Source organism: Vigna radiata, chromosome 6, assembly GCF_000741045.1.
Source record: "Vigna radiata var. radiata cultivar VC1973A chromosome 6, Vradiata_ver6, whole genome shotgun sequence".
Taxonomy (NCBI): Eukaryota; Viridiplantae; Streptophyta; class Magnoliopsida; order Fabales; family Fabaceae; genus Vigna; species Vigna radiata.
The window spans coordinates 5,235,704-5,248,287 of record NC_028356.1 but is presented as its reverse complement, the minus strand read 5'-3'; the positions used below and the strand labels follow the sequence as shown (position 1 = coordinate 5,248,287).

At 28.8% G+C, this 12,584-nt stretch overlaps 1 protein-coding gene across 1 annotated transcript; it reads right to left on the bottom strand.

Annotated features, from left to right (window-relative positions):
- Positions 1-4,057: 4,057 nt before the first annotated feature.
- LOC106763868 (probable 2-oxoglutarate-dependent dioxygenase At5g05600) lies at positions 4,058-7,335 on the bottom strand. The gene is made up of 3 exons (XM_014648033.2): positions 6,497-7,335; positions 5,994-6,324; positions 4,058-4,705 (listed from the first exon to the last, which is right to left on the bottom strand). The coding sequence occupies exons 1-3, from the start codon at positions 6,994-6,996 to the stop codon at positions 4,457-4,459; spliced, it is 1,080 nt and encodes a 359-aa protein (XP_014503519.1). The 5' UTR covers positions 6,997-7,335; the 3' UTR covers positions 4,058-4,456.
- Positions 7,336-12,584: the final 5,249 nt, after the last annotated feature.

The following is a 12,584-nucleotide window of genomic DNA, read 5'->3' as shown; positions in this document are numbered from 1 at the left end:
ACAATCTATCAAGTGAAGAATCTAGTTGTTGGAAGTCCTACATAGACTAGAGATAGGTTCAATTCATAGTATGTAAGTGGGTGCAAACCTCATCTTACTAACTAGTTTTGTGGGGTTGAGTTAGGTTTAAAGTCTACTTCTAACATAGTATTAGAGTCAGGTTAAAGCATATCCTAGTAATATTTGTTGTTTGTTGGGCATATGGTACCATCCGCTATCGAACCACCCATTAATATCTAGTCCAACGCGTGAGGGGATGTGTTGAAAGTCCCACATCGTACATATAACACTTGTTGTCATATACGATTTCGTGGGATTAAGTTAGGTTTAAAGTCTATTTCTAACACTTGTTATCGTATAATTAATGGAAAAAGAAAAAAAAAATACAATGGAAGAAGCTAGATTCCTCGAATTAAAAATGAATTCTTATAAATGAAAGTGATCAATTGCAACATGTAAAACCAGATGCACCACAAAATGAAAATTATATATCCGTGAAAAAAATGTTGATTAGATTTGTCCTTGTTGAAAAAAAAATGTCTCTATAAAACTGACAAGTATAAATATTATGCATTTAAATTAAAAACAGGAAGTATCAAATTAAGCATTCATACCAAAAATCAGTACGGACCTATAATAATTGTATTTTCGTTAAACAAAATTATGGGTGTGTGTTTGTCTTAATGATTCTATTTGATAGCTATATGCTACCAAGAAGGCTCAATAATTATGATAACTACTATTACCGTTTGATGGAAGTAGATATATGTACAATCATATGTAGTAATTATTGAATTCGTGTCTATCTTTTTGTGATTGCTGATTATGTAAAAATTGGATGGTAAATAAGATACACATAATCAAGTTTTGTAGTAGTAATTTGAGACAACAATAATTTTAGAGACTTATGTAAAGGTGGCTATAAAGTTTCAACAGTGTGAACATAATTACTTACTATGAGAGGGTCTTTTCGTTGTGTAGCTAATATATTTATGCAGCTAATAATCGTTGCTATTTCCAGTTATGTCAACTAGTGCACGCAACTTGTAGCTAATATAACGTTGTCCAGCTGATGCAACTGAGTATAAAAGTAATATATTTGTACAAGTAGATGCTAAAATGAATAAAAAGTGATGATTGGCCATATCATTATTTTTATGGATATTTTTATTATTACTTTTTAAATAATTAAAATTTTTATTTAATAAACTAGAAAATAAAAATATTTAGTTTTTATTTACGAAAATATTGGATAGATAAGTAGAAATCACTTAAGATTAAATAATATATCAATAAAATTAGTTATCAAGGTTACTTCAATCACAAAAATCAAATAAAAAGTTTAAAATATATAACATCAGCTTGTGTTACAAGACACTAAATATTAAAACTAGAGTAAATCAAACTATGCTAATAGCATATAATAATTTAAAATGTTCATTTAATGTTTGGACTAGCCGACACAAATAGTAAGGACTAACCAACACTAATAAAATACTCGTCACCAATTCAATTTGTTTTGTTCTAAATCCAAATTCATCTACACAGATAATCACAATTGCATAATAAATATAAATCTCAGTCATTCATCAGAAGTTCTTCTAATTAGAATCAATAGATAATTAAACTACATTCATCCTTGATTGAGTCATTTATATCAAATTACAATACACACAAGTTTATAGAAAGACTCAATTGAAATTCTATTTTATAAAAAATATTGAACATAATTACTAGAATAAGCTTCAATCATGGCTCTAATACTATGTTAGAAGTGAATTTTAAGTCTAACTTAGACTTACAAAACCAGCTTGTAAGGTGAAGTTTACACCCACTTATATATACTTAAATGGTCTTATCTCTAGTCGACGTGAAACTTCTAACATTCATCATTAGTTAAAATTTGAATTTATCACCTACAAAAACATGAGTCATTTTCTATTTGAAAGATTTCACGTGTCAAAATTAAAAAATTTTAAAATAAAAGTTGACAGTTTTTAAGATGAAATTTTGATATATAACACTTTCAAACATAATTAATCTTAATTTAACCAAAACGAATCATAAGTCTAAATCTAAAAAATCTAAATATAACAACAAAGTTACTAATTAAACCATTAAAATACTAGTAACCTCAAAATAAAAATGCCCCACATACGAAACATACTTCTCACACTTCTTTTCACAATTGCTGAATGCATCTCCCCTACCCATATAGAAACTACTCTCCTTTATGCCCATACTTTCTTTCTTCTCACTTTTTCTTCCCATAATGTTAACTCAATCAGTCAGTTCTTTATTATTGCTTCAGATGGTGACCCCATAGTCATCAGTGTATATAGTGTTTCAAAATCTCCCCCACAAACGTCTCTATCAATGCATTACTTATCATTTTCTTTATAATTTACTAAGTTTGTTGTTAGTTTGGTCTAAACCAATTATTCTCATTAATATTAAGCATGTGTTTGTTGAATTGCATGTTTATTCAAGTGTGAGATGAAAATGTGATTGCATTTGTTTCATGAGATTTTTTTTTTCTATAATATCACCCCCTAGTAAAATCAGAGGACACTTAGATGTTTTCTTATTGTAATTGGCTGCCACCATCGAATGATTCATATGATTTTAAATGGCACAATCGAATCTCAATGCCATGAAAGTGTAGTAGATCTTGCTTTGATGCCATATGAAAAGTGGTTTCATGGTACGTGATATTGGCTGTGTTCATTGCAAGGCAAAGATCCTAGAACAATATAAGGAAGAAAAAACATGTCATGTTTTTATTTGAAAGATCTACTTTTCTTCTACAAAATTGTCATGATTTCTTTAACTAGTGTGGTCAAGGAACAAAACCAGCTACCAGTAAGTAAGTTTGTAGAGTCTTATATGTATTTGAAATTTCAGGTTTGTTGATATTTAATGTACATCAGTTCTATAAGACTTCTTTGCTTCTTAATTAAGTATAGATATTATGTGTAATAGTAGATCTCTTAATATTCTTATCTGTTATTATGTATAATCTTATCTGTTACTATATAAAGTTATTGTGAGATATTTATGAGAAAACACTAAGAAAGATTTAATATTAATGAGTCATAAACAAGTTTATATAAAAGATTATGATAACAGTTGTACCGTTTGGTCTTGTGTTGATTCTTTATATCGCTCGGTCTCATTAACTTAAATCGCTCAGTTGTGTTGATTCAATACATCGTTCGCCTGACTTTTCGGTCGTTTGGTCTCATTAACTTGAACCGCTCGGTTGTATTATTTCAGTACATCGTTCACCTAATTGTTCGGTCTTGTGTTGCTTCATTACATTGTTTGGTCTCATTAACCAAAACTGCTCAGTTGTGTTGATTCAGTGCACAAGTCGCTTGACCGTTCGGTAATTGTAAAGATATAGTATAGTGCTCGGTCTCTTTTACCTGGACCGCTATTGTTTGACCTATTTTTCCTGTTATTATGTTATTTTGTTACTGTCACTTTCCCTATAATTTCCTCTCTTGTACCTCTTTGGAATGGGTAATAATACCATGACACACTTTTAGACTCATTTGACACAGAATACAAGTGTATAAAATGATCTAAAAAGTGTAAAGTTTTGTAATTTTTCAAGAAAGAAGAGAGTAAAAAGTAAGTAAAGATAGTATCAAATGAATGTAAAAAGTTTAGGTGTATCAAAAAATCATTTTTCCTTTGGAATATCAATAAACTTTTCTTCTTTCTCTGCCATCCTTTCTCTGGCTTCTCTCTTCTCTTTCCCTTTCTCTTTAAGCTTTCTTTTTCGATGCTGCATTGTAAATCTATGAGATTATGACATAACTTTTAACTTAAAACCCTTAAGATGATATATAATTGTATATGTTTTTATACTTATATTAGTCATCTTAATTACTTTTAATTTTTAAGAGTTATATGTATTCGAAACATTCTTAATATTCCTTAAACATATTTCAATATATAGAACAATATATACTATAACACCACTTTCTGAAAATATATTTTTGGAAATAAATAAAGCCAGAAACAGTATGGAAAAGAAAACTCAGTGGAGTTCAATAATTAATTTAGTGCATTGAATTTGAAACAGGCTTGGCAAGCAACTTTGCCTCATACAATTAATACAGCATACAAATATTGCCCCCAAAATTATGGTCTACTTCTCCCTTCATCAATTGGGAATGTGGGGACACAAATCTCTTATTACACAAGTAGAAATTTTGTGGACCACTCAAATTCAGCCATTAACATACATATATAAACAGTTTTTTTTTTCTTTTTTTCTCACATCAATTCCATATCTATATATTATCCAAATTATCCTCTGTGATTTAACTTTTTTAGGCAAATTGTTCAGACAAGTAGGTGCCTAGGTACAAGATTTACATTTGGTGCACATACATATATATATGATTAATAGTACAATCCATGCAATGTTCTTGATAACGATATATCATCTTGGAGATTTCAACGAATCAACATGAGATTTTCCGCATGGTCCTCTCAATCTGATAAAGAGTCTGTATTCATCAAAGGTCATGGGAGTGTACAGTGCAGGTTTATCTGGTTTCACCAACTCCTTCACTGGCTCTATGGGTATGTTACTTTTAGGGTTGTAGAAAAAAGCAAGGGAAACCCTCTCTTTGTTTGAATTCACCAGCACCCTGTGCTCAACACTCTTGTAGTTTCCATTGCTTAGAACCTTCTCAAACACAAAATCAATATACAAATTAGTACGATAAAAAAAAAAAAAAAAAACCTTAAACTTCAATTCAAAGTAACATCCTCATGTAAACTAAATTCGGAAGCAAAGATCTACGTCAACCTCGTACCACGGCGTTGATTAAGCAAATATGCACTTAATAATGCGGAAAATGATATTTTGACACTATTTTTTGACACCCTTTTGACACTGTACATGTGTCAAAATATGGTTGGACGATTTCAAATTAAAAAAATAAACTTTGGTTTTTCTCTTCCAAATATATCCTTGTCTCAACTTTTTTAATTTGAAATCGTCCAATCATATTTTGACACGTGTGCAGTGTCAAAATGGTGTCAAAAAATGGTGTTAAAATGTCATTTTCCTAATAATGCACTGCTTTCTTTCTGAGAATAATTTCTTAAAAACAATCACTGATTAATCAATGTACTGTCTTTTTCTTAATTTCTTTTGTAGAATCTAAACAAGGATATAGATTACAGATATCTAAACAGTACTCTTATAGTTGAAGTATATATCAATTATTGGAGCATGCCCTAACCTTTTTTTAGTAGTCAACATAATTTACATATTGCATGCTATACAGTCGTGACAGAAATAATATTTTACTAGGTGCAAAATGTTTGGTCTTTTCAACCATGTCAAAGATCCAATATGTACTAGTAATTATATTTATATATGATAAGGGTATATGATTGGTGACAACCACGATACAAGATAGAACTTAACGGTCACAAGCCTATTTAGAATGTAAAAAGCACAATTCAACTCATGGCATGAAATTATTTGTTTAGAAATGTCATGCCAAATAAAAGAACGATCTTATCTCTAATAAACATTATATTACTAGAATAATATATATAAAATAGTTACGTTAGTTAATGATTTAATTTGGTTTGAAAAAGAATCTTCATCGAGGAAAACTAACGGAACAGTGAACCACGTAAACTTGAAGTATTCTGACGTGAATGTGTGAACTAAATAAATATTATAATATTTTTATAGAATAAAGAAACCGTACGTGAAATGGGAACATGTGTGTGGAGAAACATCCAAAAATCCGACGAAGGACAAAACTAAAAAAAATCAAGACCACAACTTGATATGTCCCTCCATGTGACAGATGCATGTATCATGAATTTGTAGCCAAACATTCTTAACAAGGATAATTAGAAAAATATTCTTTGTCCAAAATTTTTTTATATTCATATCATACTACCTTTTCTTATTTTTTTATTCTCTCCGAGATAAAAGAAAGAGTATTCACCTGAATTTGGTCACCGATATTGACAATAAAAGCATGGGGAAGAGGCTTCACGGTGATCCACTTGTCGCCTTTTCGGACTTGAAGACCTGGGACTTGGTCATCTGAAAGTAAGAGGGTCATACCCCCTGGATCTGAGTGAGAAGACAAACCCAACGTTAATTCTGGTCGTGGACACTTTGGGTAATAATTCACCCTCATGCATGCTCCAACATCTTCTCCTCCGAAACCTTTCTCAAGAACATCCTCTTCCAATCCTAGGTTTATCGACAGAACCTTCATCAACCTCCCACATAGCTTCACCACCTCTCTTCCATACTCATCGCACACTTCCCTGCATCATCAGTAATGCAATTTTACTCCACAATTCAACATTAACTTCATTCTTTCAATACAAAAACGACTTTATGTATTACCCATATGCATGTTTTTCTGTCATTCATAACATTTGATTCTGTAAAAACATGATTTTTAAATATTGATATGAACCATACGTATAAATATACCTGCTAGAGGGAGGCTGAGAGGGCCATTTGTTGCAGTCCTTCAAGGACAAGGGAAGGTAATGAAGAAAATAGTAATCACTCCAATCAAGAATGGCACCTTTCTCAATTCCAAGCCTGCTACCATACCCTTCATAAGTTTTTGGGGAGTTTGCATATTGCTGTTTCACCTCCACAGGCATGTGAAAGAACTGGCGCCAAGTTTCCCTGGCCATGTCCATCAACTGAGGACTGACCCCATGGTTCACGATCTGGAAGAAACCCCACTCATTACAGGCCTCAGAGATTTGGCTGAGCGTGGAAGCTCGGGCTTCTGGGTCACCACAAAGCCCTGCAAGGTCGATAATTGGGATGTTGGCATCATCGTCGAGAACAGCAGAAGATGGACGGTCACTGATGGGCTTGATATATCTATCAGGGATTGAATCCGTGCACCTTTCGGACAAGGACTGAACCCGGACTATTGGCTCAGGCCAATCTTGAGGACTACTGGTTTTCGTCATTTTTGGTACAACAAGGTTTGTTTGTAGATACTATGAGACATAATACCATGGACATATATATATTATATACACATGTGCGTGTATATATATAGAGACAGACATGTGAGGAAGTAATATGAAACAAAAGTGTTGATTTCATTGTAACAGTTGGGGTACGTGGTGTTTGAGAAGGTGAAAGAGAGAGGTTGGCGCAAGTAGTGAACGAAACGTGGAATTCGTGGGGGATTTGATAGGTGTGAATGCTTGATAAGTTAATGCAAAGAAAAATAAGGTGAGACAATTCAGTGGGTATTTTTGCAATGGTGGGGTGCGGTGGCAAGTTGACGTAATACAAATAAAATTAAAGTAAACCCTATCTTATATGTAAAAAGAAAGTTGTGGAAATACAATGAGAATAGTAATCCTTATTGTCTACGTTATAGCATCGATATTTTTTTCATTTATTTTATCCCTTTTCTTTTCTTATTATTGTGTTATTGGTTTCTTTTGTCTAAGAATAATAATATATCATGACCCTTTTACATTGGAAAAGGATATTTTAATAATTTTTTTTAATAATTTTTTGACATCAAATTATGTGACATTATTTTATTGATTTGTATATGAGATAGATCAATCACAAGCTGTCACATAAACGATTGTAAAACAATTGTCAAAAAAAATTGTTAAAAATATATTTTCCTTTTACATTCATTTGATACAAAATATAAAGGTAAAATGATTATAAAATTATAAAGTTTTGTATTTTTTCAAAGAGTAAGAGTAGCATGACACACATACCATTCATTTGACACACCTAATAAGGTAAAATAATCTTAAATGAGTGAATTTTTATAGTTTTTTCAAAAAAAAAAATAAAGGTAATATTAAATGAATGTAAAATAATTTATGTGTCAAAGTATATTTTTTTTAAATAAAAAGAAAAAAATATATTAAATAAATATAAAAGATTTAGGTATATCAAATATTTTTTTTTTCTAACTTTCGAAAAATCATGCCCTAAGCATGAAAATTGAGGGCGAGAAAGACAGGTTCAAGTTTCGTATCTATTTCTGAAATTAAAAAAATCATTCAAATCTTCATATTTAAATATTTAACATGTAAGAATATTTCTCTCGTCTTCGTCCTTTCATGGAACACACGTACGTATGCTTATCAATATATTAATATCTTGGTATTCTTAGAATTTTAAATATTGATTTAATTCTTTTTCATAAAAAAAAATACAGTAAGAAAATCTGATATTATATTAAGTATTTAATTTTAAATTGATGTATAAATTGTTTTCTCTAATATTAAATATAAAAAAATATTATATAAATATCAAATAACAGGATAAATAATTAAATAAAAAGTAAAAATGATCTAAATTATGCACTTAATAAAAGTTAATATAAATGTTTTAGATTATCTAAAAACTTAAATAATTTAAAACATGAGAGAATATGAAAATAGAGATAAATATTAGAATATATTATATCTTATTCAATTCTCATACTGAATGTAAAAACTATGATATTAAATATATTCGTATTTAGGACAATAATCTTAAGGACGAGTTCATTTACCATCACTCATCAAAATTGGATATAAACACGTGCTTTACTATTTTAAATTTGTGAATGAGATTGGCTGAGAATAACGTTAATTTTTGATTTGTAATGAAAAGATAGTAGTGAAAGGGAAACTCAAAGTCATCTGATTTAGCAAACAAAAGCTTATCCTTTTCAAATTGAAACAAACGGATGAGATGCGATCGGAATAAAGGTAGAAGAGAAGCAATTATTGAGGAAGATTTTACGTTGGATTTTCGAATGTTAGACAAAGGGAGATGAATAATTAAAGCAACAATGAAAAGGAGAACTACAAAATAAAATACTAAAAAATTATGTTTCTAATATTTGTAATTGTGACTTAAGGGATATAATGAAAAATTATAAAATATAGAAAAAGAAAAGGATGTAGCTAAAAACAACTAGTACAACTGACATATGTAATAATAATATATGTGGTATAAGTCACTAGATACAAGACATGTTATTGAGAAGGAACACCAAAAAAAATACTTTTTTAAATATAAATATTGCTAAATTTGTTCATAAACATTTACAAGAGATAAAAATAAAATAAATTATATATCAGCATTTGTACAAACTAAAATTATTTTATATATAAATTAATTTGTTAGAGTAATTTAACTTTAAATGTATATAAACGCTAGTTTTAACTCGTAAAATAATTTATTTCAATTTTTCATAAAATATTTGTGAAGAAAACGTATATTTAGTTTTAAAGAAATTTTGAATCTCTAGGTCCACTAACAATCAAATATTGCCTAATGTTTTCCATAACTTTTAAGGAAGAAAATAAAATATGTTAAAATTCTGTCAATTCTTAGATTTTTTTTTAATTTATCTTTTATAAGGTTTCAAATTTTTTGATAATTTTATTCAATTTAATATTTTTTTAAATATTTAAAGAAAAGTGAATTACGTATATAATAACGTGTCACTTTGTTATTATTTTAATATTTTTTACTTTTTTTTGAAAAAAATGTTCATAGATATAATTTCAGATTATATATTCAATTTGATTTTTATATTCATTATTTTTTTAATTCAATCTCTTTATTTTTTATATGTAGTAATTTTGTCAATTTTCTAATTTCATACCAAATTTAATTAATTTTTATATAAATGTTACGTTGATGCTTAAGTTAAACTATTTAATTGAATTATAACCTAAACATCACATAAATTGTTTATTGATTTTTAACCTAAAAATCGCATAAAGCACTAAATAGTTTATGTGATTTTTAATCTCTTGAAATTTTAAACTTAAAATTTTAAACCAATAGTATTAGTTCTCATTTCTAAAATTTTTATTCTAATTTTAATAAAAAATATCAGTACAATATTTATGTAAAAATTAAATTTAATCTCAATTTGAAAACAGACAAAATTACTCCATTTAAAAAAAAGATTTATTAAACAAAAATAACAAAGAGATGAAATTGAATATAAGACACTGATATGTGAATTATCACTAATAAAATCACAGAGTGACTAGTAGCATATACAGTTCATCCGTTAAGAGATTAAATTAATATTTTAACCTAAAAAGTATTTTTAATTAAAATTAACTTGTACAAAAATTGAAATAAAAATTCTCATTGTGTTTGTTGTATATAAGAATAACATGACATATTATATACTATCTTGTTTTGGCAAATGATATTGGAAATCGTCTATTGAATTATGACATGTTTTACCAAACTCCATTACCATTCTCATGGTAGAATCTTCTTTGGATGAGTGAATTACCATAATATTTACATTTACAAACTAGACTTTGACAATATTAAAAATCTTAGATTAAAAGTAACACATTTATATAAGTTTAGATATAAGACATGTTTATTAAATGTAAACATCATTTTCTAAATTAATTTTATAAGCTTAAATTAAAGTAATTTTTTTAAAATATTATTTAAATTTGAAACTTATTATATTGATATTTACTATCGTCAGATGCTACTATATTTTCAACTTTCAATTCATATTTAGTTTTATGTTTGAAATCAATGTGAGGAATGTAATAAAAATTATATATTAATTAGAAATAGAATAAATTTAGAACATATATAAATAAGCATAAATTTTATCATATAAATAAGTTTTTGTTAGGTTAAGAGACACAGGTGTTGTCGTATGGTAGATTGATTTTTTTTTTCTTTGTCGGCATTTCAAATAAGTGTTAGAATGTGGTGTTTAAGAATTACACGATAAATTGATGATGTTTACGGACGAAAAATTAATTTTTTTACAAGGACCAACATGATACAAACAAAATTTTGCATAAAAGAAGGATCAGAATTTATATACACATAAATACATTTAATTAATAATTTTTTTAAAAAAATAATATCAGACCTATAATAGAGAATATCTAACCAGATATGAAAGTATGCGTTTCTCGAAACTCTCCTAACAAAAATATTATGCATGATGTATAATATTGATTTTATTTTAAGAATTTGTATTATTTTACAAATAAAAATATATCCTAGAATATGTAAACGAAAGCATATGCATGATGAATATGATGTTACAACTCATGTCGACAGAGTTGGATTGAAAGGGATGGCACCTATATTTTCCGGCGCCGTTTGTGAACAGGAATTTTCTGAGATTTTGAAAATGTTCTGAGGCTGCCTTTGATTGGACTTTTATTAAAGAAAAAAACTTCTTTTAACAACACTTTTTTAACAACTTTTTAACAACGCATACGTGCCAGTCAGTTTGTGATTGATCCGTTTTAAATATTTTTTAAACATAAATTTAAATAGATATGCCCCGTTATTAAAAAAGTTGTTAAAATATCATTTTCCTTTATTAAAATGATTCACGTATATAAACTTCTCCTTTCAGAAACCTATATGTCCTAGGTGCTTAGAATGGTCCAGACATAATTTGCCTTATACGTCCTAGGTGCTTAGACTGGTCCAGACATTATTTGCCTTATACGTCCTAGGTGCTTAGACTGGTCCAGACATTATTTGCCTGTTTGTTCTATGTTCAGTGGTTATATAAAATTCATGTTTTTTCTTTATTCAAATATAATTAAATTCTAGCCTGTAATTTTAATTCTTTAAATATTATTAATGTATGATCGATACCCGACACTAGTGGTCGTATAATTCTTAGACAATGCATAGGAGGAATGGAATGATGCATGAATCAGTTATAACAAGGACATTTCTTAATTGAGTATTTGTTAACAAATTGCGTATTCGTCTTAAACGTTAACAAATAACATTCTTAAACGTATTCGTCTTTCTTTTATGAGAAATTTTTTATAACACCTGCTAATTAATTTTCTACACGGCATACACGGTAATCTTTATAGATATAATTTTTGATAAAATGTTTATATTTGATAAGTTTTGTTTTATAATATGCACAATATCCTAAAGGTTTGTATGTGTTTAGATGAAGTTGCATTCGAACCAAATATGCTCATTGTGAATTTATCAAACGAGATCCAGATATGTAAGTGTATGAATATATTATTATAAACATAGAAGAAAATCATTATCATAATTTTCCTTGCGGTGGTAAATGCAATCAATGGTATCGGCCATCTTCAATGACACTATATCTTTGGACACTCCATGCTTAAAAAAAGTAGATGTTGTCTATCTAATTTTGAAGTTTTTAGTTCATCTATACTCTGATGTTTGAGTCTAGACTTTAACATCTATCTAATCGTATCTTTCCTTGACTTTTCAAGAGGTCTCATTGTGCTCCGCGCGAGGATGTTCCCATGTTTCTATAAAGTTCTCAACACTCACTCTTAAACCTAGTAAGGATGAAGTGTCTGAAGACATAGACAACCTATTACCAACATTGTTATCACTGAAGGACTCGGACATACCTGATAAAGAAGAGTAGGTACTTCACTTCAGGAAAGACAAGTTTCTTTGACAGACACAAGATAGTAAGTAGGCTAGAAAAACTGAGTGGTGAATTATGGTTCGCTCCTTCCTCTTTATAGCAAGATGGTGATGGTTCAACTTCTTGGACCAC

Excerpts from the sequence above, each read along its gene's own strand:
- LOC106763868 (XM_014648033.2), bottom strand. The coding sequence starts at position 6,996 with ATGACGAAAACCAGTAGTCCTCAAGATTGGCCTGAGCCAATAGTCCGG. Across the intron at positions 6,325-6,496 it reads TCTCAGCCTCCCTCTAGCAG|GGAAGTGTGCGATGAGTATG; the intron begins GTATATTTATAC and ends CTGATGATGCAG. Across the intron at positions 4,706-5,993 it reads ATATCGGTGACCAAATTCAG|GTTCTAAGCAATGGAAACTA; the intron begins GTGAATACTCTT and ends GTGTTTGAGAAG.